Source organism: Castanea sativa, chromosome 8 (assembly GCF_040712315.1).
Source record: "Castanea sativa cultivar Marrone di Chiusa Pesio chromosome 8, ASM4071231v1".
In the NCBI taxonomy this organism is placed as follows: domain Eukaryota; kingdom Viridiplantae; phylum Streptophyta; class Magnoliopsida; order Fagales; family Fagaceae; genus Castanea; species Castanea sativa.
In genome coordinates this window covers 21,461,114-21,487,065 of record NC_134020.1, presented here as the reverse complement: position 1 = coordinate 21,487,065, position 25,952 = coordinate 21,461,114, and the positions used below count along the sequence as shown (strand labels likewise).

The following is a 25,952-nucleotide window of genomic DNA, read 5'->3' as shown; positions in this document are numbered from 1 at the left end:
AAGGGTATTCGCGGAAGGGCAATTCGTGTTGAAGGTGGCAGATTATGTCAGAAGAGGCATGGCAGGACCGTCTAAGTTTGCACCTAAATAGGAGGGACCCTTTGTGATAAGGGAGGCACACCCCACTGGGTATTACCAACTAACTTAGACAGATGGCAAGGACTTGATGGACCCAATCAATGGGAAATGGCTGAAGTGTTATCATGCGTAGGAGGGAAGAGAGTGAAAGGTCACTCAACTGCCCTTTTCTTTTCTTTTTTTGTCTCTTTTCTAGAGAATATCGTTTTTCTCTTTTATTTTCCTTTGTTTTCTTTATCTTCCAAGTGGCTAAGACACAAAACAAGGAATTGTAATATGCTTTCATGCAAAAGAATACGCAATGAAAAGTTATGAAGCATTATAAAAACATCCCATGTCATAATAAGTAGCTAGAAAGGAAAGCAGTAGCATCTCATAGTTACAAAACCCAAGTTGTGGCAAATCCGCCAAACAAGTGCATATAAAAAAAAGGAACAAGGGAAACGTAAAGGGGATCAAACAGAAAAGGAATTGGAACCACATCAACGGAGACCGGAGATAAGAGTCTGGTCACCAAAACGGCTAGAACCACCAGTGCTAGAAACAAGACACTCGTGACGACCCTCCAAGTCCACCACCTCCTTCTTCAGAACCTCAAGGCGTGCGTCAATAGCTTCAATGGCAGGCTGAATCTTCCTCATGAAATAAGCATGGGCAATCTCACAAAGATGGTCCAAGAAAAACCCCACAGCAAACCCCACACTGACAAGTTCCTGAATCGCTGCCCTCCACTGAAGAATCCTCTCAGTCGAAATGGTGTCAACAAAATTATTCTCGATATCGTTCATCACAGTCCCTAGCAACTTCAGAAAATGCTCCCTGGTAGAACGGCCAAACTTGAACTCTCGCATGAAGTCACCGCGGCTATTGTAAATTGCCTCGAGATGGGAGGCGTAATCCTCAAGAATTCTAAAGCCATGAAAATCAACACAAGGAGGCCCAGAACCCCAGAAATTTGCAAGACCAAGGTCGTTAACCTCGTGCTGATCGAATCGAGTAAAGAAGGCTACAGCCTCACTTGCCGGATCAGGTACCACGACAGAACTACTACCCACCTCAAATCGAGAAGGAACAGCAGGGAGCGAACCTAGTAGAAGGTGCCAGAAGCGGAATAAGAACATGGGACTAAGCAAATCAAAACGCATAGCGAATGAAGAATGGAGGAAAGAAGAAAGGAGAGACTCACAAGGACCTACGGGAGTGGGGGCTGTGGGAATGGCAGAAACAGGTGCTGCAGGTTTGGTAGAAGAAGTAACGGTAGGCATGTCCTTGTCTGTTGCCACTTTTGCTTCTTCGAAAGTCTCTGCAATAAGAAGGAATGGGCATGGCAAATCACAAAACCGCAGTAGGAAGAGTGTTATATGTAGAAGAGAAATAACAAAAAGAGAAGGGGAAGGAAATTTGGCGACACAAAGAGATGCGTACCCATATATTCAACTCCATGCCTGGAACTTTCCTCCTCTCGTTCGGATTCCGAGACCCTCTTCTTCTTGGCCGGTTCATCATCAGAATCCTCTAGAATATCTTCGGATTCCTCGGAAGACAAGTCTGCGGCAGGACCGCATGTGGCAGAATTAGGAATGGAGGAAGGGGTGACCACTAAAGAAGAGCCATCCTTCATGGCCTGGGATAGGGATGCAAAGGGGTCACTAGCAGAGATAATGAGCAGCGTGATCGGGGAAGCAGCCTCAGCTTGAACAGTAGTAGCAGGAGTATCCTTCTCTTGGGAAGAAGGCATCGAAGCAGGAATGAGAACGGTCTCACTGACCCCCTCAGTAGGAACTCCCTAGGGAGTAGCAGAAGTTCCAGCAGGAAACACCATGTCTGCCCCATCAAAGAAGCCTTCAGTTGGAACGCCCTGGGAGGCAGAAATCTCCATGGCTGTGGGATGGTACACGGAGATGGGTTGAGGATCAACCTAAAAAAAAAAAAAAAAGACAAAGGTTGGAGACGCAAATATAAATAAAGAATAAAGGAATGAAGGGAAGAAGTCATACTTTAAGCTCATGCTCATCCAGCGGGATGGGATGGGTAGCAGACAAGTCCTCCTTGTACTTCGACTGCAAAAGAAGAAATAAAGGGAAGGGAATAAGCCAACATGGGTTAGCCGCAAATTCTAGACAAGAATGACAAAGAATAAGGAAGAGAGTTAGAGATGACATACCCTCCGCTCAGTAGTGGTGGGCGCTTGGGTGGGAGAAGTCTTCCTTTTGCTGTCTCGTGTCCTACTAGAGGGTGGAGCGTCAGTGGATGGCCGAGGAATGGCAGGCTTGGTCTTGCCTGCGGCGGAACGTTTGCTGGAACGAGTACAAACAGGGGGAGGAGTAGTGCTCTCTAACACTATATTGCTCATGGGAGGCAGATCACTTTTGAAAGGAACAATATTTGTGCAAGTTTCAGAAGAATCATCACCTACCTTCCTCTTTGCAGGCTTGGACTTAGCAGAACTTTTCTTCGCTGGCACTGGGACATTGATCACTTTTGCCTTCTTTTCCCAGCCTGCGGGGTAATCACCGTCATGCCAATACCACCATTTCTCCTCCTCGACCCACACAAATATGGCAGAATGGCTTTGCTTCCTAACATAAGCCCGCACAGATGTAGAAGGCAAAAGTAGACGAGGATTGGCAGAGACAACCATGCTAAGCCCGCCAGGTGGAATAAGGGAAAATCCAAGACTACCCAACAACTCTCTCTCAAAAGAAATCATCACTGCCTGCTAGTATCCATGCATAGCGACAGTACACATACCTTCCCTCTGAGAACCTGGGATAGTAACCGCTGTGAAGTGCTGGCTCCAGAACTCGAAGGCAGTATGCCGCAGGAAAGGTCGGATAGAAGTAGGAGACTCCGCAAGAAAAGATGGACCGTCAGGAATGTCTTGGTCCAATCCAAATTTCCTTCGCACATGGTTGGCAGGATAATGCACATACCTAACACCTTCATCGGCCAAATAAGGTAACCACCCAGTGTTGGTGGCTATCAAATACGTTATACCCCTCTCATCAAACTTAGTCAGCGGGGTGGTAGTGCCAGCAACATTAGTGAAAGTGCCCATAATAGAATCCATACATGTATAACCTCTACCTAAATCCCTATACGCCCTCCAAGAAAACCCAACTCCTTTATAAAAAAAAAACTCAACGATAGGATGCCCAATCGGCTTTAAACCAGCCCAACGAAAAGCCAAAGGAAAATCGGAGTCAAACTTGCCACAGAAGTCTGTAATAACCTCCAGACATGAACTGTATTTCCCTCTGGCGAAGCACACGGGCCTACGCTTAGTCAGATGCTTGGCGCAGCGCTCGTACAACATATGATGCAAGATGGTGCTATGAACGGAAGTAGTGATCAAGTGACAAAAGCCCGCCTGACTCTCATCGCTCCGCAGGATGTCTAGTTAGACATACAGATGCCCCAAGAACATAGGTGCCAGTGGCAGACTCACCCTAGCAGCAATCTTGGTGGCCAAACAAAAGTACAAAGGCTTCATAGCGTAATGCGAGTGAGAACCAAAAACATACTTACATAACCAGAATGCGACAAAAGTTGTACGAGTGGTAGCGGCGGAAAGCTTTGAGGGAGAACTAATCCAGAACGATAATTTGGCATTACCGCTCATTCGCTTCATCAATTCGGCCTCTATGGCCTCTTCTTCTGAAGAAAGCTCGAGGGTGGCAGGATCGACGTCACCAAGAATGGGCAGAAGTAACTGGTTAGCCACGTCTTCCAAAGTTACGGTAATCTCACCACGGGAGAGAAAGAAGGTGTGAGTGCACCACCGGCGGACCAGATGGCAGAGGTTAAATAGGTCTATGAAGTTGGCCAAACAGCGAGATTGAACGATGGCCTTCAACACACCGGTCCACTGAAGCAAACCCATGAAGTATGTATCCGACAACTCTCAGTCTACCCACTCCCTCCAACCCGAAGCAGCACCAGACCTAAACTCGAAATGGATGGGTACAGGGAGTGAGATGCCTTGGCGGATAGAGAGATCAGAGATCAAAGAGGGCAAGGGAGCCTAAGAGACGTTAGGGTTGCGCCGACAAAAAGCAAGCCATACGCGGCCAGGCGGCAACGGCATGTAGTCACCAGGAACCTTAAGGAAGTGGCCGTGAACATCATACCAAGGGTCTAGAAGGGGCGCGCACTCGCCGTTGGGATCGCACCATTTTGCTTCTTCGTCGGAACGATCTGACTCGGAATAGGCGACCTCTTCGTGTATGGCAGGATCATTAGTAATCTCTTTCCCCTTACGGTGGGAAGAGGATTGGCCCTTCGCCGGAGTTATAGTGTATCGTTTGGTGGGAGAAGAAAGTTTGTGGTGATTGGGAAGGAAAACGCAGAAAAGAAAAGAGAAAAGAAAAAGTTTTCGTGCCCGAACTCTGAATGGACACGGCCTTAAATACCCGTACCATGGGAAAGGGTGCGAGGGGATGCGATGGGTCAGTCAGAAAAGAGGGAAGAAGTTTATGAAGTGGAGGCTATGCTTCAGAATAACTGCTAAACTGGGAAATTCGAAGAGACAACACTGTTCACGACAAGAAAAGAAAAATAAAATAGGGGGAAGAGATGTATATGGGTTAGGGTCCACTTTTCGAAAAAGCCCACGAAGGAAAAGAAGAAGAGGAAAACCAAAAGGATAGAAAAGTCTTTATTCACATATGAACTACAGAAGCATTTCATATGTTTAGGGGGCTAAATGTAGACGCTCATTTTTTGCAAGCCCAGCAGGGAAGCAGGCCCAAAGTCATGGGCAAAAGAAGCTATATAGAATGCCATTAAGCTAAGTGGCAGGAATAACAAATAGTGGGTCTAAAAAGCAAATAAATGGATCCTGAGGAACTAAGTGGACCTAAAAAGGCCTAGAAGAAAGTAACAACAAACCCATGGGTTGTATGGATGTGGAAAAGTGAGAATTGGCCACAGCTGCTACAACAGGCCCAAAGTAGTGCAAGTAAAGAAAGTAAGGGGCTATGGAAAACCCATGACCCCTAAGGAAAAGGTGAGAAGTACTTGGGCCGAGGAAGCCCAAGAAGTTAGTAAAAGCCCATGGGAAACATAGAATTGAAAAAGGGCCCAGGACGCCCGAGAGAGTAAGAGGGTCAAGGATGCCCAAATGAAAGTAGGTGGGACAAGGGAGCCCGCGAGTAGCAAGAGGCCCAGTAAGATCAATGGGCCTCCAGAGAAAGAATAAATAGAAAAGGTCTAAAGTGGCCCAGCGGGCTTGGGTCAAGTAAACCTCACGGCAGGCACAATAGAATTGTGTGGCAAGAAGCAAGTAATAGGAGCTAGGAATAAAGACATGGAACAGCCCACAACCAGGCAAGGCCTAGCCCTTAGAAGATGCAGGCCATAAATGTGGAGTCAGACGAAACAGCCCATGTCAAAAGAAGCCAAAAACAAGCAGTAGACTGGGCAGTTTGACGTTCAGACCACGGCAGACCGATGATCAGCAGGCAGAATTTTGAACAAGCATGGAGGCAAGGCACGCGCAAGGCCCAGGCACCACCAGCGTGTACCCAGCCAATACAGGAAATAGTGAGGTCACGGGTCAGAGGTAAGGGGGTATGGTCTGGCGGTGGGGGGGGGGGGAAAACTCATTTCGTGTTTCCTGCTCAAGCCTTTTTGGAAGCTATGTCCTGCTGGGATGGCATACAACCCAAAAGAGGCAAGGCCGAGTGGGAACCACTAGGTGCATGTCGTGAGAGATAGAGGGAAGGAGAGTATTCACACCGTGGCAGGTAAGAATGCCACAAGGAGCAAGCAAAACAAAAAAGCCTTCTCTGACTGAGGCGGAGGGGCGTTGGCTGGGTGACTGACCAGTCAGTGACGGTCGGCAAAGGAACCCATGCCAAAAAAAAATGGTTAGGGGCTAAAATGGTAAAAAATCCAAGCACGGCTGGCTCTATATAAGGAGCCCTACTGTGCACAGCTATAGGAGAGAAGAGAGGGACGAAAACCTCTGTGAGATACTCGCTAGAATCAAAAAAACGGGGGAGCAAGAGAAACAAGAAGAAAAAAAAGAGAAAGAATAAAAAGAGAGTAAAAACAAGAAAGAAAAACAAAAAGAAAAGGATTAAAGAAACAGAGAAAAAAAGTAAGAGAGAAGCAGAGAGAATAGAGTGATTGGCATGCACCGAATGGGTTAATCTCCCTCTCCCCCTCTAACCCATGATCTCTGATGACCAAAGGAAGAAACTTCACTAGACCCAAGTCACTTAGGCCCGTTCCTTCAAAGAAGCTAATTTCCCTTCTTAGAGAGATTAGTAGCGTTGAAGGAATGGTTCCCTTTCCTAACGCAGAACGGCTTAACGCGGCAAGATGACATTTATTTCTTTAATACGCTCCTTATTATCCATCTAAAACTCATCCCTTTATTACCATTGTGTAAAAATGGGCACCCTTCATTGAGGCCCATTGAAAATTGTCTAAATTCCTATTATTGTCTTTACTATATCTACTTGCTGTAGTTAATGTGATAGTTCTATCTGCCGTAAGCACATAATCAAGAAATGACTAACAAGGACATTGTTTGTGCATAAGTCGGACCAGGAAGGTTTGCTTTCGGATCGGTCCCAACTCCTCGATCTAGAAAACTTTGGGCCTAGTGTAGCGGCAGGCGGCCCAGCCCAACACTTGCGAAAAAGGCCCCCACACTTAATTATGGATTACAATGAGCTCACTACGACTTAATACAAGGTTCAAATAAGCTCAAAAATTACAGACTCAGATGACTCTCTAAGCCTCTGAGACTTGCAAATTTTGAATCCTTTTGAATCCAAGTATGTACCGTAATGGCTGTTTCTGAGATACTGGGAGATATTCCCCTGTTTTCTTTGAATTTTACAGGGTTTTTTCTTGATGATTCAATGTGATTTTCTTCTTGCTGACTGCCCGTAACATCGGCTGCTTCTCCCTTTTATAGTGTCACGTTAGGGTTCCGGGGTATTGTTGATTCTTCCCCCTTAGCTCCCTAAGTACTAGAGCCCTCTGTTTGTCTCAGCCCTTTTGACAACTGATCATTTCCTTATTTTCCATAGTTCTCTTCTTTTGGTATTTTTTTCTTCAAAAGTGTTTTGCTGACCTTCTATTCCGAGGTGCCTTTGGGGGAGTTGAACCTTTAACTTTGCTCTCTCTCTCTCTAAGCCTTTTTTCTCTGTCTTCTCTTTTTGGGCTTACCCCCTTTTAGCCGCCCCTCCCTTTTGTCATTTTTCCCAATAAGCGGAGTCTTCTTCTGCCAAACCGAAGGTTTCCCCAACCATTTCCTTTCATGGACCTCTTTTTTTGGGTTCCCCGAGGCACCGTCTTCTTGCTCCTAAGTCATTGCTTTCCAAGTCCTCAGGCTTTGTGCTGCATCACTGGGTGCTTCGAGAAGGACCCATCTGCTTCTCATTTCTGGTGCCTTTTTTCCTTCTTTGAGCTGTCTTAATCCTCCTTTAGCTGTGCTGCACACCTAAAGGTCCTAGGCAGCCTTCGGCGTCCTTGCCTAGCTCTTTTTTCTCTGGTCTTTCTTTGGTTTTTTTTTTCCTAATCCTGGCGGGCAAACTTCTTTTCCTTTCTCCCTTTGTTTTATGGACTCTAAGCCTTGCCTCTTCACGGATCCAGGGCCCATGGCCCATCATCCTTCTTTTCTTTTATAAGCCCAATTTTCTTTCCTCAATTTTTTTTTTTTTTTTGCTCCCCATGGGTTGGCTCGATGTGCCATTTGTTTGGGCCTTTAATTATGATTTTTTAGACCTCAACACACATCATCACCAGAAGACTGGCTCTTTGCTCCCTTAGGATTCGACTTGCTCTTAGATTACAAAGAAAAAGAGAGACCACTTATCAGTAAAAAGGAGGAGGGAAAGGGGGCACAACAAAACAACAAACCAAAAAAACAAATGAGGATATGTCAGGAGGAAAGAATGAGAAAAGAAGGAATGAGGCCTTGCCCTTCTCTCTCTCTCTCTCTCTCTACAGATTCTTCAGCAGTATTTTGTTATTACGGGTACGCCTAGAGGGTTCCTGGAGAGATCGGGGGATAACGTCAGAGGACCTCAGAGAACCTTGGGCTGAGGAAGTGACAACTAAGGAAGAGGTTCTTTAAAGGAACCTACAGGGATCTGAAGGATAGAAGACTCTACCTTAGTCTTCACTCTGATCTTTGGAATGGGAGGATGGCTGACCTCCTTTCCAATAACAGAAGGATCTATTTCCCTAGAACCTTCAAAAATAATGAGCTGCTTGCGAGCTGAAGCAGTCTTCCTCCTTTTGGTTCTAAGGCCAACTTCAGTACCTTTGGCACTCCCCCCAACCTATGATTTCTTGACAACTTCCTGCTTAATCTTCTTTTCCTTACCCTTCCTACAGGATTTGCAGCACCAATTGCCTCAGCCACCCCTTTCTTAATTGGCACGCCAAAAGAAGAGCCTACAATGAGGTCACACCCTGGCCAAGAGTCAAGGAAGTCATTGGCGTAGGACACCCAACCACCCTTGGAGGCGTGCCACTCCATAAATCTTGTTTAACTACTTATTGCAGCAGATAAAATGCTAGCAGTTGGAAGGGCCAAGCATTTGTTATAAGATGGGGTAGAGAAAAGATCAGGATCGAGAACCCTTCCAATTTTACCTAAGCCAACAAAATCTGAGAAAGACTTTTGAACCCTTCTCTAGTAACTAGTAAAGCCACTAGAAGCGAAAACTCCCCACTGAGAACTTGGTACCACGAATTGAGGGCTTGTCTGTGACCAATAGGAATAGGCTTGAAGTTTTAAAAATGGATCCCAAGATGGGAGAGAAGGTACCACCTCCTTGAATATCAACAGGATGTCCTGATCAAAGCCAATTTGTCTAAGTACTCTGTGTGTAGAATAATGGGTGTACTTTGGACCATTTGATGAAGGTACTGGAAGCCATGAGGAGCTGGTACATGCCAAGTATGCCAAGCTGCCTTTGTCTCCTCGGCAAATGTGAAAAGTGTTCCTTGTAGAGTTAAGGAAGGAAGACAAAACGAAATCACATGCAAAGCCGGGGCTAAACTCTTGGGGGGAACGCCAACTTAGATGCCCCGCCTGGTCGAATAATTCCACCAGATTGATGCTACCACCTTTCAGGTTAGACCAACGAAAGATGATAGGGTGGCCATCAGTAGAGCTGCCACACAGACCCTTGATCACATCTAGGGATCCTTGAAACTTATCCTTCACATACTTCAGGTTTCTGCATTTTGCCAAAGTAACAAGAGACCGGTCCTACATAAACACTTGAAGAATAGCACAGTGCAAAGACAAGGTTATGGCACAACAGGAATTGCCTTCAACCTCATCACCATGAAGCAAGTCCAACTGAGAGTAGACGTGGCCTAAGAACATGAGGGTTAAAGGATACTGAGCATCCCTAGCCAACCTAACAGCAAATGGGAAAGAAGTGGACTTAATCTCATATATAGGAAACTCACTAAAGAGAAACTTACTCAACCACAACGCCAGGAAACCGGCTCGTTTGACCACCTTGCCCTTTTCTTGAGAAAGGGTCACTACCTATTTTCCCATCCTGACTGGCTTGCCTCCAGAAGAAGCAATACGCCCACCAAAAAGAGTGAAGAGCCAGTCCTTAACCTTGAGGTCCTCAATAGAGAGCTAGATATCTACGAGGGTCAGTTTTCGGACAGTATCCAAGCCCAAGATTAAACAAGGACCCTGGACCCTCTAATTGTAGTTTAAAGGGACTGGGCTTGGTCTACCGCAGCTAAATGGGTTGTTTATAGGCCAAGTGGTGCACAGGGCAAGACTCCTGCAATACGTATACACTAGCAAGCGAGAATATATGTATTGATCAACAAGAAAAACAGCAAAGGAAGACAAATGTAATAAAGAAAACATAAAATAATTGTTCGGAATCCTTAGATCAATTAGAAATACTTCATTAGTTTTCTTAATTATGGATTACAATGTGCTCACTAAGACGTGATACAAGGTCCAAATAAGCTAAAAAATTACAAACTTAGATAACCATCTAAGCCTCTAAGACTTGCAAAGTTTAAATCCTTTTGAATCCAAAAATGTACTGTAGTGGCTGTTTCTAGGATACCGGGAGATATTTTCCTACTTTCTTTGAGTTTTTTAGAGTTTTCTCAATGATTCTATATGATTTTTACTATTGCTGACTGCCTTTCAACGTTGGCTGCTTCTCCCTTTTATAGTGTCACTTTAGGGTTCTGGGGTACCACTGATTCTTCCCCCTTGGCTTCCTGGGTACCAGAGCCCCTATTCATTTTAGCCCTTCTAATGACTGATTCTTTCCTTGTTGCCCATAGCTCTCTTCTTTTGGTGGTTTTTCCTTCAAAAGTGCCTTGCTGACCCTCCGTTCTGAGGTCCCTTTGGGTGAGCTGACCTTTAACTTTGCTCCCTCCGAGTTTTCTCTATCTTCCCTTTTCAGGCTTAGCCCCCCTTTTAGCCACCCCTCTCCTATTGTCATCTTTCCCAGTAAGCCAAGTCCTTCTCTGCCAAGTCGAAGGTTTCCCCAACTATTTCCTTTCATGGGTCTCTTTTTGGGTTCCCCGAGGTACCGGCCTTTTGCTCTTGAGTCGTTGCTCTCCAAGCCCTCTAGTTTTGTGTTGCATCACTGAATGCTCGAGAAGGACCCATCTGCCTTTCGTTCCTGGTGCCTTTTGATCTCCTTTTGAGCTGTCTTAATCCCACTTTGGTCATGCTGCACACCCCAGAGGTCCCAGGCAGTCCCCGGGATCCTGGCCCAGCCCTTTCTACTGAGCTTTCTTTGGGTTCTCTGATTCTGGCGGGCTGACTTCTTTCCTTTCTCCCTTTGTTTTATAGACTTTGAATCTTGCCTCTTCATAGATCCTGGGCCTCAAGTCCATCGGCTCTAGCATCCTTCTCTTTTTTTTTTTTTTTGGAAGCCCAACCTTGTTTTCTTCAATTTTTGCTTCCCACAGGTTGGCCGAATGTGTCATTTCTTTGGGCCTTTTATCATGATATTTTTAGACCTCAACAATATCAAAGGGGTTTTCATCACCAAACACTGGAAGGAGGAGATTATTGACTACATCCTCCAGGGTAATGGTGAGTTCACCGACTAAAAAGAAAAACGTATGAAGGGAAGGAGACCAACAGTGCACCAGATGTCTAAGGCCTTTAGTATCCTTGAAACCTTCAAGGTTCCTAGAGATTACCACTGACTTCAAGATCCCGGTGCACTCCAAGCAACTAATAAATTCACCATCAGACAGCTCTTTATCCACCCAACTAGACCAACCAGTGATTTTCCCTAGGGTAATACCAAGCACATCTAAAGGTGTTTAAGGACCAAATTAGTCATATGAAGACCCTTGGAAAATTTCCAATCCTTTCATTGGTCATGATGACCCCTATTATGATAACCATGATCCAAATGCTGATGCCAATGAAGAATGGTTCCAATGAAGAGACTGATAGGACTAAGTAGGGTTAACACTTTAAAAAAAAGGTCTCAGAAACATCCTGAAGCAGCCTCATTCAGTCTTATCCATGCATGCCAGACGCATTTACTACTTTCTGCAACAGTCTTATCTAGCAAATAATTTAGCTCAGCCAAGCCCTTACCTCTTCAACAACTTGTCACCACAAACCAGGCCCCCACTATCTCATGCATAATCGGATAGAACTCATTGTAAATTGTAGCTAAGTTAGTTTGAAGTTTGTGTCCTATAAATAGCCATTTTGTAACTACGAAAAGATAGAATTTAGCCTCCTTCAGAAATCATTTCCTTATGTCTAATGTAAAAACCATGTTCAATCTAATATTAGTGAGCTTGTTTTATATAATCTTCCGTAGGTAAAATCTTGTGATAGAGAATTGTTGTTGCAGCTCCAGTGTCAAAAAGGGCTATAACTGGAATGGGTCTAGAGTAAGTTTCTAGAAGGATATGTACTTTTGCTATGGGAGTGAGGCTGGTTAGGGGGGCTATAATGGGATGGGATGTATAGATGATTTGGATTTCTGGGTTTGAGGTATCATAACTGTTCGAGTCTAAATCTTCTTCTGATGTGGAGTATGCCATGACTACTAGAGCTTGAGGAGAGTAGTCATTGTCAAGTGAAAAGAGTGATTCTACATCCCAGAACATTTATCTTTAGCCAAACAAGAGCTATCAAACCTTCTATCAGAAGGCCTTATTGAACCCACAACCTTCCCGTGGGCATGTGAAGCTTTTTATGTCAACAAGTATATTGAGCAAATCCGAGGCTCAAATTGGTAATTAATTACCAAGATCTCAACCATTTTCTTGCAGATAACAAGTCCCTTTGCCAAATGAGAGTGTTCTTTTCCATCATCTTTCAAATGCAAAAGTATTTTCAAAATTGACCTTAAAATAAGATTTTGGCAATAAGAAATCCACATAGAAGAAAGGTACAAAATAGTATTTTGCATCCTAGATCATCATAACCAATGGATGGTCATCCCTTTTGTCTCAAAAATGCCCTATCATATTCCAAAAGGCAATGATAACGCTGTTCTAGCTACTCTTGACTAATGCATTAATCTATATAGATGATATTCTTCTATTCTCAAAAGACGTAGATTCTCATGAAAATTGCTCACTGAATTTTTAAATGTTATAATTTAGTGAAATCTAAAATTGCTCATTGAATTTTTGAATTTTATAATTTAGTGAAGGTTTGTGAGGGTCCTTTTTTGGACAGTGTCCAGGCCCAAGTTGAAGCAAGGACCCTGGGCCTTTTAGTTGTTGTTTAAAGGAATTGGGCTTGGTTCACCGCAGCTAAATGAGCTGTTTACAAACCAAATGGTGCACAGAGTAGGAATCCTACAATACGTACATGCTAACAAGCAAAAATAAATACGTATTGAACAGCAAGAAAACAATAAAGGAGAAATATATAAATAAAGACATAAAATGAACGTTAAGGATCCTTAAAACAATAAGGAACATCTCATTACTTTTCTTAGTTTGTGAATTACAATGTGCTCACTAAGACGTGTTACAAGGTCCAAATAAGCTCAAAAATTACAAACTTAGATGGCTCTATAAGCCGTTAAGACTTGTAAAGTTTGAATTCCTTTGAATCCAAGTATGTTCTATAATGATGTTTTGGGAAACCTGGCAATATTTCTCTTTCTTTTACTACTTTCTTTGAATTTTTTTTTACAGAGTTTTCTCAATGATTCTATTCTAATTCACTGTTACTGAATACCCTTTCACTGTTGGCTGCTTCCCCCTTTTATGGTGTCATTCTAGGGTTCCGGGGTACCACTGGTTTCCTTCCTTTGCTCCCCTAGGTACCAAAGCCCATGCTGTGTCAGTAGCTTTGGTGGCTGGTCCCTTCCTTGTTTCTCATAATTTTCTTCTTTTGGTGCTTTTTCCCCCAAAAACCTCTTGCTGACTTTCCATTATGGGGTGTCCTTAGAGAGCTGACCTCCAATCTCTCTACCCTTAAGGTTCTAAACCTTACCTTTTTAAACTCAGCTTTTTGGGTTGTTTTTCCTTTTGTCATTTTTCCCAAGTGAGCCGATTCCATCCTTGCCAAGTTGAAAGTTTTCCATGCTACTTCCTTTCATGGTTCTTCCTGGGTTCCCCAAGGTACCAGTCCCTTGTTCATGAATTATTACTCTTCAAGCCTTCTGGTTCCTTTCTGCATCATTGGGTGATTGAGAATGACGTTTCTGTTCTTTGTTACTTGTGTTTCTTAACACTCTTCTTGAGCTATCTCAATCTCATCCTAACTGTGCTGCACGTCCCGAGGATCCCAGCCCCTGGCAGCCTCTAGGTATCCTAGCCCAATTCTTACTACTGGACTCCCTTTTGATTTTCTGATCTTAGTAGGCTAGGCTTTTTCCTTTCTTCCCTTCCTTTTCATGGGCCCTAAGGCCTATCCCTTCATAGGTCTTGGACTTTAAATCTTTTTAATGGACTTGGTCCTACCATCCTTTCTTTTTTCTTGTGATGAGCTCAACCTTTTTATTATTATTTTCCATGGAGTGCACTCACTGTGCTATTTTGGGCCTTGGTGTTTTAACTTTTTATACCTCAATAAGGTTTCAGGAGAGTTTAGGGGCTGTTTGGTTTTTTGAAAACAATCACTCTTCACTCCTCACTCAATTTTCGTCACCCATCACTCATCACTTAACATACCCCAATTTCCTATACCCCACCCGTTTGGCACATGTTTTCAGCTTCTCATCACTCAAATGTTTCTACTGTTTGTGGGACCCACTGCCTGAGCACCATGTCAGTGAGTATAGTTAGTCTACCAGCGTCATAAAGCATTCCCACTAAGCCATTATATGTACCTCTCAAAATGGTTGAAGCTTTTGTTCAATTACTCAGGCATAGATATACATAGAGAACTGTGTCTTAGACAAAAAACCAAAGAAGCAAAAGAGAAAATCTTCAAATTTGAAGAAGTGGGTTTCGAAGAAAATAGGAACAGAAGTAAAATGAAGTGGAAGAAGGAAGAGTGACCCAATGGTGGCATGACCCTAGGGCACAACCCAACGACGTGACCCAGTGGCGGCTTGACCCAGCGGTGGCGTGACCCAGCGAGGTGACCCAGCCCTATGTCTTCTTGATTTTTTTTTTTTTGGTCTAAGACTGAGATGATGGTGCCAACTGTGGAAATGGAGAAGAAAAATAAAAATACCCACACAAACATCCTACCCGGTTTTTTTTTTGTGTAGTTAGGGTTGTGTTTGTTTTGGGTTGAGGTTTGTTTTAGAGACTGTTTGAATTGCAAAGTTTGTGAGTATTGTTTGTGGGTATTGCTTGAATTGAAAATTTTGTTTCTTGATTTTGGAAGGATGGAGAAGTTGGTGGGTTTGAGTTAATGGTGGTATAGTTTACCAAAAAAAAAATTGCAACCAAACCCAAAAACCCAAGAAAAAAAAAAAGAAAGAGAGAGAGAGAGAGAACCCAAGCCCAAAAACCCAGTGAAGAAGAATGGAAAAAAAAATGGAACCAAACCCAGAAACCAACATGAAAAGGAAAGAAAAGAAGAAAAAAGAAAAAGAAAAAGAAGACAACTGTGTTGGAAAGAGCACAAGTCTGATTGTGGGTCCCTCAATGTGTGTATTTATAAAAATGTCATCATAACTTTGTTTTCATAACTAAAAAGCACCTAAAAATATGTTTTCAATTTCTATAACTCATCACTCAAAAATCAGAGAATTGAATGATAGAAACAAAAACTGAAAACATCTCCAAACAAACCATTCAGCCATAGAACCCACATATGGGTGATGAAAATTAAGTTATGGGTGATGGAGACTGAAAATCCAAACAGCCCCTTGGCCATCTATTCCCAATGTTTGCCCATACCTTTTTGGCGAAAATGCACTTTTCGTCCCTACATTTTGGGTCAATTCCCATTTTGGTCCCAAAATTGATTTCTTTGCAAATTTCATCCCTAAATTTTGAAAGTCGTTTTTAAAATCGTCCTTGACGTCAACCAACCAACGGAAATATCCTACGTGTCTGACGGAAGTCCACGTGTCAAGCCCACTTATTAAAATAATAATATATAAGCCAACGTGTTAAGCCCACTCACCCTAAAATGCACATGCCCCTCACGTGATGGACACCTCATCTATCCACCTCAGCTTCCCACGCTCCCAGCCCTCCCAGACCTCCCACGTGACCCCACCTAACCCTAAGTCTCCAACTACCTCAGTCATCACACGAAAATCCTCAAATTTCACCCAAAACCCTAAAATCCTCTCGTCGTCTTCCTCAGCCCGATCCCCAAAATTAAACCTAGTATGACACGAGCAGAGCAAGGGAAGCTTGAGGAGGAAGAAGAATGGAAGCTAGCTCTACATCTGTCTCTGCATCATCGAAGGGAAGCTTGAGGAGGAGAGCACCACGCATGTGCTACTGCCCCTCCCCTCAGAAGCCCGTGCTAGTGGTTTCCTGGACAGATAAAAACTCAGGGATAAGGTTCTATGTCCCAATTACTGGGTAAGTTGGGTTTGTTCATTGTGTTTTTTGTTCATTTTTTTCACTTGGGTTTGTACATTTGGGTTTGTTGTTTGTTAATTTTGTTTTGAATTTGAGTTTAATTTCAAATTGGTAAGAAGTGCAAGTTCTTCTAATAGGTTGATGATGAGATTTGTGAGCGTGGGAAGGTGCTTATCCCAGAGATGAGGCAGAAAATTCTCAGACTCCAAGCCGAGGTTTCAACATGCAAGAAGAGAGAGAAGCTTTTTACAGTGTGTTTGATATTGGCACTGCTACTGTGTGGGATATGTCTTTGTGTGATTTTAGCTTTGGTGGGTTATATGGGTGGGGTATGGTGTAGTATGTTTTGGACAATGTGGGTGTAGGCAGGGTTAGGATAGGGTTAGGACAATGTAGTGTAGATGATGATGTTGGTATCCTATGAATCCCATTGATTTCAGTATGAATGAAATATGGAATGGATGACAAAGTTTAGTGTTTATTTGGTCTATAATGTTGGCTGTGTTAATTTACCAAACCTGCAAAATTGATATACACAAGTTTACCAAGTTTGTGTATTGCAATTATGTGTATTGCAATTAGTTTACCAAGTTTATGTGTATTGCAATTAGTTTACCAAGTTTACCAAGTTTGTGTATACAAATCCGAATTGCAGAATTTGCATGTTTAGTAAACCTTTTGTGTTGTGCATTGTAGATTTGGTAAATTACCAAATCTGCAATGCAGAATTTGCATGTTTAGTAAACCTTTTGTGTTGTGCATTGTAGATTTGGTAAATTACCAAATCTGCAATGCACAACACAACAGGTTTACCAAACATGCAAATTCTGCAGTTCACAATTACCAATTCACAATTCTGCAAATCTGTAATGCATAAATTAACATAAATCTACAGCTCACAATTACCAAATAAATAATTCTGACAGTTCACAATTACCAATTCACAATTCTGCAAATCTGTAATGCACAAATTAACATAAATCTGTAGCTCACAATTACCAAATAAACAATTCTGCAGTTCACAACTACTAATTCACAATTCTCCAAATCTGTAATGCACAAATTAACATAAATCTGCAGCTCACAATTACCAAATAAACATTTCTGCAGTTCACAATTACCAATTCACAATTCTGCAAATCTGAATGCACAAATTAACATAATTCTGCATTCACAATTCTGCAATTCACAATTAACATAAATCTGCATTACACAAATCTGCAATTCACAATTCAAAATTCAAAATTCAAGATTCTGCAATTCAGAATTCATAAATATGCAATACCAAATCTGCATTAACAAGTCATTCATAAACTGCATTACACAAATCTACATTACCAAATCTGCATTAATAAGTCATTCATAAATTGCATTACTTACATAATCTGCATTACCAAAAAATAGGCCATGTCTGCCATAATTCAAGCTGTGACTTTAAACAAAAGTGAACCAACAAATAGGCCATGTCTGCCATGTTTCAAGCAGTGAATTTAAACCAAAGTAAACCCAAAAATAGGCAATGTCTCCCAATTACAAAAATATCAAAGTAAACCCCAAAAAAGGCAATGTTTGCCAATTACAAAAAATAGGCCATGTCCACTAGTCTATCCCCTTGGACCATGCACAGATGCCTGGCTGTCAGCAACCCTCAGTGCCTTCATGTACCTTGATGCATTTCTTGAGGCAGTCAGAGTTTCATTTGTCACAGTCCCCCTCCTTCTCTTCTTTGGATTGGTGCTGGTTAGATTGCTCTCTGCAGGGTTGCTGGCAACTGGTCGCAGGGTTAATGGCTGCTGGTTTGCCTGTCTTGTGCCTTGCTGGCTGCTTCTAGGTTGCAACTTTAATGGTCTAGTGCCTTGCTGGTTGGTCTTGGGTTGCTGGCTTGATGACATACTTGTATCATTCGGTTGTTCTTGGGTTGCTCTTTGGCCATTGCCATTTGTCTTCAAGTAGTAGCAAATACAACTAAGTTAGAACATTAATTTTCATTTCAAAACATGTGGAATTAAAAAAAATTAGTTTTACCTTGTTTGGTCTCCTTTGGTTTTGAGCACCAGGCAGTGAAGAATTACCTCCAACCTCACCCTTACAGCTTCTTTTGTTGTGGCCTATCTTCCCACAGGACTTGCACCTCTTGGCAATACCCAAGCCCTTGTAGTGACCCCTCCTTGGTTCATTGGGTTCTAGGATTCTCTTCTTCTTGGGCCTGTCTAGTGGCCTTCTCTTTATGGGAGGCTGCACAGAAGGGAGACCAGTTGAGGTCCACATATTGGCACCATTGAGTGGATCAATGGTGTGCTCATAACATGCTTTGTATGTGCTGGTGTGGTAGCAGGCATTAGTGTATTTCTCAGCTTGCTCTCTGTTGAAGAATATGCATGAAACTGCATGGCAGCATGGGATACCAATGATATCCCATTTCCTACAGCTACACACCCTCTTAGCCAGGTCTACAATGAAGTTGTGCAGTCCATTCTTCACCTCGAATTTGGTGTCAGAAGCCCAACAAGCTAACCACCTACCACTGCCCACCTTCTCCCTATGTAGCCTTTTACAAATTTTAAGGCAGAGCTCAGATTCCACCCTCCTAATACTGGTTTTGTTTTGCTGGAATCTGGTCATTAAGTATAACCTTATGTCCTCAAGCTACAAACAGGAAAAACCCACAAGTCAGTGCATGCAACAAGGTATACAGCTAACCAAACTATGTAAATTCCACCTACCAAAATCCAAAAATATACATACCATGCTAATGATGGGTTTCCCCCTGAATTTCAGTATCCTGCTATTGAAACTCACACATGTTGTTGATGACAGTGTCACTCAATGCATCAGTTCTGAACATGTGTCTGGCCCATACTGTCATGGTATGTCCTTGCAACCAATTATATGCACCCTCATCAATGTCCTTCATCACATTCATTATCCTTTCAAATTCATGTGCATATGTGGCTTTAGCTGCTTTCCAAAACAACTCCCTAATCATTATGCTAGGATGCTGCTTCCTCAGATTATTGTACAGGTGTCTACAACAAATTTTGTGCTCATACTGTGGCTAATTGTCTGCAAATGCCTGCACCAACCCCTGCCAAGAAAATCAACAGTGTTTAGCATATATACATAAATCAACAATGTTCAATGTAGTTAAGTTAACAAATAAGTATGTTCTATAGTGATACCTTTTGTTGGTCTGATATGAATGTCCACCTCTTCTCATCACCAATGTCTGCTAGCAGCAAATTTAGAAACCAACACCATGAGTCCTTGGTTTCTGCTTCCAGCACTGCAACTGCTAGAGGGAAATATTCTTCATTGGGGTCTCTGGCAATTGCAACCATCAGTTGGCCCCCTATCTTGGTCTTTAGGTGACAAGCATCCAACCCAATTATTGGCCTACAACCTACCCTGAACCCCTGCTTACACCCAGACCAGCATATGTACAGTCTCTCAAAATAAGGTAGACCAGCCTGTAAGTCCATCTCAGCTGCTAAGTCACCTTCATTGAATGTGTGTTGTCTTCATTACAACTGTACTACCAGGGCTAGACCTCCTCAGTTCTGCACAATAATCCCACAATTGATTGTACTGCTCTACATAGGACCCATCAACAAACTCCTAGGCCTTTTCCCTAGCCCTGCTGGCTTTTCCTGCACTGATATTGACAATATACTTTTCATGCACAACCTCTTGAATGTCCCTTAGCTTAATATCAGGTTGTCTCCTCACTTTCTTCATCAACTTCTTTGCAAGGAAGTTGGTAGAACACCTTGGGTTTTTGTAGCTCCTTGTGCATGTGTGCTCCATGTTCAGAGTCTTAAGCTGCCAACCCATCTCCCTTGGTAGCTTAGCAAGGTAAGCTGTAAATTTACAAGGTGGTTGGCATTTGGCTCTAACCTTAACTTTGTCATTCTTTACAAACTTCACCCCCCATCCACCTTTCACTGCATACTCAGTAATGGCCTCCTTGAATTGCTTAGCTGAGGTAAATAACATGTACTTCTCAAATACCAAGTCCTCAGGATTGGACACAGGTCTAAACACAGGAAATGTCACCCTCCTTCTGACATTTTCCACAACTGTTTCATTGACAATAGTATCACTTTCACTATCATCATCACCATCACCCTGAATGCCACCATCAGATGATGACTCACTTAGGCTTAATAGCTCCTCAGTAGTGTAGTTAGAGTTCATTACCCCATCCCCCATTTGATCACACATGTGCATCACCTCCTCACTGTCATTGCTTGCACTATCTTCACCCACATATCTCTGGTTAGGGTTCATTGATCTTGCCCCTTCTACATCATTGTCCTCAAAACTGTCATTGGTGACAACCCCTTCCTGTTGTGGTTCCTCTACAATTGGTTCCTTCCCTGGTCTCCTACACTCAAGTATTTCCACTTCATCATCCCTATCATCTGCATCCCTTGCCCTACCACTAACACTACCACCAGCACTGCCACCATCCCAGTGAGCATCATCATCACAGTCATCATAATCCTCAAAATTACCATCATCCCAGTCAGCATAATAGCCCTGTCCATTATAGTCACTAGAGCTGCAATTCTCAGAATCACTAACAACAAAAGGGTCACCATGATCAGACTCTACAGCAATATCAATATCTAGAAACATGCCATTACCACCATTAATAAGAATAGATTCATAAATTGGGTGCTCTACATAGACATGAATCTATACATGACCCCTCATCAACTTAGTCACTGCCACTGCATCATGATCATCCTTAATTAGTTGGAACACCCCATCCTCCTCATTATCCCCAGGCCTTCTGTACCACAGCCTACTCACGTGTATACCCAAACTCTCTACAGATGGACTCAATTTCTACCTTAGACCACTTGTCAGGATCACAATCATCTACTACCCCCACCTCACCCCCCCCCCCCCCCCACATACTTCTGAGGATTTACATCAAAATACCCACCATGATGCACATACAAAGTAAAGTGCTCGTCCATTCTGCATGCATGGGATATAAAGTCAACATTATTTAAATAATCAACTACTCTGAAAACCAAATCAAAAAAACAACACCTAACTAACATGCAACACTATCGAAATAAAGGCATAAACAACCATCTAAATAGTGGTTCCTATGCATATTGAGTGTGTGAAAAAAGTTAAGAGAGAGACAAATATAATGTGCAAAAGATACAGAGAGAGAGAGAGAGAAAGTGACAGAGATACGTGCACTGAGAAAGAGATAAAGTGGACAGAGCTACCTTTTTGAACTTCAACCCACTGATACAATCTTGAAACTATTGCAAATTTTGGATTGAAGCTTCAACCCACGACATTCTCCCTCGTTTTCTTTAGTTTTCAATGTGCAGAGAAATTGATTTTTCTAGGAATTTCGTTGTTTTAGGGGTGTCTAGGTTTAATTTTAGGGATCGGGCTGAGGAAGACGACGAGAGGATTTTAGGGTTTTGGGTGACATTTGGGGATTTTCGTGTGATGACTGAGGTAGTTGGAGACTTGGGGTCAGCTAGGGTCAGGTGGGGTCACATGGGAGGTTTGGGAGAGCAAGAAGCTGAGGTGGACAGGTGAGGTGTCCATCACGTGAGGAGCATATGCATTTTTGGATGAGTGAGCTTAATACATTGGCTTATATATTATTATTTTAATAAGTGAGTTTGACACATAGACGCCACGTAAGATATTTCCGTTGGTTGACATTAAGGACGATTTTAAAAATGACTTTCAAAATTTAGGAATGAAATTTGCAAAGAAATCAATTTTGAAACCAAAATGAAAATTGACCTAAAATATAGAGACGAAAAGTGCATTTTCACCCACTATTTCAACTCAAAACGAGGAACAATTATTACATGTTACTGCTACATGTAAGCATGTGGTTTCACCCACTATTTCAACTCAAAACGAGGAAGAATTATTACATGTTACCGCTACATGTAAGCATGTGGAACCACGCATTGTGAGGCCTGCTGCATGTATTGGTTACAACTTACAAGAGAAACCTATCTTCTCCTAAGACTTATAAATTTCTATCCTCTTACAATCGTTTCCATTATTTCTACTCCCTAACGAATTCTCAAAGTGAGATGCATTATTCCCTTACGATCAAGCATAGTGAAAGTTTATCGGGAAAGAGGGCTGGGTGGCAGAAAGACTAGAGCAGAACCATTCCAGTAACCCTTCTTTAAAGGGGGTCGAGAAGTAATAGATAAGAAGATAAGAACCAGAAAGTTTAAACAACGAACTTAAAAACCAGAGTTTTTGACATTAAAATGAAGTTCTTCATCGATAATCAACTACCCGACTCATCTCACTGAGATATAAAACTTAAATCACGACTCATCTCATTGAGATATAAAACTTAAAACATAATTTGTAAAACAGAGCTTCCACCACAGCTTGTCAAGCAACCAGAAGAAATCTGATTGCTCAACCCCTCCACCATCCTCAGAAGCAAGGCTAGAGGACTGTGATGGAAACTAATAAAGCTGTCCTCAAAACCGCAAGAACGACCAAAACAAAATTGAAAACCAGTAGCACCATAAATAGACAAAACTAGTCTGACTATGATAAACCTCAAAAGCACATTTCACTTTTTCTTTGCGGCAGACTTGGTGACCTTGGCACCAGAAGGATCCTTCTTCTCAACATTCTTGATGACACCAACAGCCACAGTCTGGCGCATGTCCCTCACAGCAAAACGACCAAGAGGTGGGTACTCAGAGAAAGTCTCAACAACCATGGGCTTGGTGGGAATCATCTTCACCATCCCAGCGTCTCCATTCTTCAAAAACTTTGGCTCCTTCTCAATCTCCTTACCAGATCGCCTGTCAATCTTGGTCACAAGCTCAGCAAACTTAACAGCAATGTGGCAGGTGTGACAATCAAGGACAGGAGCATATCCATTGCCAATCTGACCGGGGTGGTTCATGATGATGACCTGCGAGGTGAAGTTAGCAGCCTCCTTGGCGGGATCATCCTTGGAGTTGGAAGCAACAAAACCACGCTTGAGATCCTTCACAGCAACATTCTTCACGTTGAAGCCAACATTATCCCCAGGAAGGGCCTCCAGGAGAGCTTCATGGTGCATCTCCACAGACTTAACTTCAGTTGTCAATCCAGTTGGGCCAAATGTCACAACCATACCAGGCTTGATGATACCAGTCTCAACTCTTCCAACTGGGACAGTTCCAATACCACCAATCTTGTAGACATCCTGGAGTGGAAGACGGAGGGGCTTGTCTGAGGGCCTCTTGGGCTCAGAGATCTGGTCAAGGGCGTCAAGGAGGGTAGGGCCCTTGTACCAGTCAAGGTTGGTAGACCTCTCAATCATGTTGTCACCCTCAAAACCAGAAATGGGGACAAAGGGGATCTTGTCAGGGTTGTAACCAACCTTCTTCAAATAGGATGAGACTTCCTTAACAATTTCATCGTACCTGGCCTTAGAGTACTTTGGGGTTGTGGCATCCATCTAGACACAAGAGTTTGCAAAGTTAACATTAGTTATATATGCAACCTCAAAACATAATAAATGAGAATGACATCAAATCTACAAATAATGAAGAAAATGTACCTTGTTGCAGCAGCAAATCATCTGCTTGACACCAAGGGTAAATGCAAGCAAGGCATGCTCACGGGTCTGACCATCCTTAGAAATACCAGCTTCAAAACCTCCAGTGGTGGAGTCAATAATGAGGACAGCACAGTCAGCCTGTGAGGTACCAGTAATCATGTTCTTAATAAAGTCACGATGTCCAGGAGCATCAATGACAGTGCAGTAGTACTTGGTTGTCTCAAACTTCCACAAGGCAATATCAATGGTAATACCACGCTCACGCTCAGCCTTAAGCTTGTCCAACACCCAGGCATACTTGAATGACCTCTTGTTCATCTCAGCAGCCTCCTTCTCGAACCTCTCAATAACACGCTTGTCAATACCACCTAGCTTGTAGATCAAGTGTCCAGTGGTGGTCGACTTTCCAGAGTCGACATGGCCAATGACCACAATGTTGATGTGAACCTTCTCTTTACCCATTCTGCAATAAAAATAATATACCATCATCAAAAGTCAGCATTCACCATTAATTCAAATTGATTACAATCAGAAGCTGGTAATTGACTACAATAATAGTATCATTCAATAGGTCCCAATTCAAACGCATATCATACATAGCCCTTTAAAAGGGTTAAAAGATTTATTGGTAACGCATGGGATCAATAAAAATATGAATCAACCAAACAAAACCAAACTTATCCCTGGCAGACAACGAAATTCAACAATCATATCACTCCAGTAAATATTGATATTAACAAAACATGCCACAACCATAACCTATCATCAGGTTTCTTCAATCAACAAGTTCAAAGACAATTGAATACACATGCACCAGGTCATTATCATATAATTGAGTAGGTCAGCAGGACTTAAAACACATCAGCCACCAGATCAAGATCCCATTAACAAACTCATAATAATAATAACACGATTTTATGGTATACTACACAACTCATTGACCTTACACCTAAGGTCTTCATCGTAATCAAACCCAAGCAGATCTTACCAATAAACCCCAATAATTCATACATGACAGACATAGCAAACAACGTTGTCACAAATTACAAGCCGCATAAACTTTGGAAAAAATAATAAATAACAATAAAAAGCTAAGAGAGACAAAACCAAACAGAACCCAGAAAGCAAATCTAGGAAGACAAATAAACAGTTAATCAGATGAGAAACATATTCAGAGATAGCGTAACATCTAAAGCAAACAGAATCTTATAATATGTTCATTCAGATCCAAACAAAACAAAGACAAACTAGATATCATCAAATATAATAACAACATTAGAATCAGAGCTGAGAAGAACTGTAAAAAGAGAGAGACAAGAGTGACAGAGATCTGAACCTGATGAGATGAAACTCGCTTCTAAGATAGACAGACTCTCTCGCCGCACTTTTGACAGAGTTCAATGTGAAGAGCGAGAGAGAAAGAGAGAAATAGAGTGGAGAGGGTTTGATATGAGAGTTATCTTTGTTTTTAAAGACTCTTTTTTGCTTTGGTTACGCTAGGGTTTCTCTCTCTGCCGTTGGATTGGGGTTTGGGATGATCTAACGGTTGTGCATCGATATTGCCACGTTGGAATAAGAATGGTGCCCTAATGTGCATATCGTGTTGTCGCACACCCAGCAGTCAGGAGCGCTGGCATCTTATTAGCATATTCCTTTCACCTTTTAATTACCGCAAATGCCCATATAGATTACACCATGTATATAAGAGCATTTACACCAACTTGAAGATAAAATTTGAATCATACAGCCTCGAGATAGTTTTAAGCTAAATTGGAAAAAAAATATATATATATATATATCATTTTTTTCCTATTATATATATACACTTTTAGGGTGGCAATTAGTATTAGCAAGTCATTTTCATGTCGTGAGGTAATAATACTTGAATATATGGCTCAACCTTAACACAACTCATTTAATAATTAAGTCAATACCATTCAATCCTAACACAACCTGTATATTAAGTGAGTTGACACAAGACAACCCGTTTAATAGACAACCTAAGAAAAATAGAGTGAAAATAGAGTTTTTTTTATCATTATTTTGGATAAAGGGTTAAGGACTTTAGAGTTTTAATGAATAATTTATCAATATCACCAATATTATTTTAATTACTCAATTATATTTGTAATTCAAATTTATGCAAGATAAATATAACATTTATCTATATTAATCAAGTCATTAAAGTTAAGTAGGTCAACATAGAATTGACTAATTATATTAAAGCATGTCAACCCATTTTGACATGGACAAAGTTTAGCTAAAAAATTGGTTGTAGCCTTAGGTTATAACTTTACTTAATAAAATAAACATTACCACATATTTTGAAAATCTAACCATT

At 42.1% G+C, this 25,952-nt stretch overlaps 2 protein-coding genes across 2 annotated transcripts; both read right to left on the bottom strand.

The window, feature by feature from the left end:
* Positions 1 to 17,411: 17,411 nt before the first annotated feature.
* Positions 17,412 to 20,897, bottom strand: LOC142607226 (uncharacterized). The gene is made up of 4 exons (XM_075778649.1): positions 19,215 to 20,897; positions 18,781 to 19,120; positions 18,061 to 18,681; positions 17,412 to 17,978 (listed from the first exon to the last, which is right to left on the bottom strand). The coding sequence occupies exon 1, from the start codon at positions 20,671 to 20,673 to the stop codon at positions 19,651 to 19,653; it is 1,023 nt and encodes a 340-aa protein (XP_075634764.1). The 5' UTR covers positions 20,674 to 20,897; the 3' UTR covers positions 17,412 to 17,978; positions 18,061 to 18,681; positions 18,781 to 19,120; positions 19,215 to 19,650.
* A 1,372-nt stretch (positions 20,898 to 22,269) lies between these two features.
* LOC142607322 (elongation factor 1-alpha-like) lies at positions 22,270 to 25,070 on the bottom strand. The gene is made up of 3 exons (XM_075778767.1): positions 24,948 to 25,070; positions 23,612 to 24,074; positions 22,270 to 23,509 (listed from the first exon to the last, which is right to left on the bottom strand). Exons 2-3 carry the CDS (start codon positions 24,071 to 24,073, stop codon positions 22,628 to 22,630), a joined length of 1,344 nt encoding a protein of 447 aa, XP_075634882.1. The 5' UTR covers position 24,074; positions 24,948 to 25,070; the 3' UTR covers positions 22,270 to 22,627.
* Between the last annotated feature and the right edge of the window lie 882 nt (positions 25,071 to 25,952).

Bases quoted from the DNA above. Each gene is read 5' to 3' on its own strand.
- LOC142607226 (XM_075778649.1), bottom strand. From the start codon at position 20,673: ATGTTTCTAGATATTGATATTGCTGTAGAGTCTGATCATGGTGACCCT.
- LOC142607322 (XM_075778767.1), bottom strand. From the start codon at position 24,073: ATGGGTAAAGAGAAGGTTCACATCAACATTGTGGTCATTGGCCATGTC. The intron at 23,510-23,611 runs GTACATTTTCTT...TCTTGTGTCTAG, and splicing joins TGATTTGCTGCTGCAACAAG to ATGGATGCCACAACCCCAAA.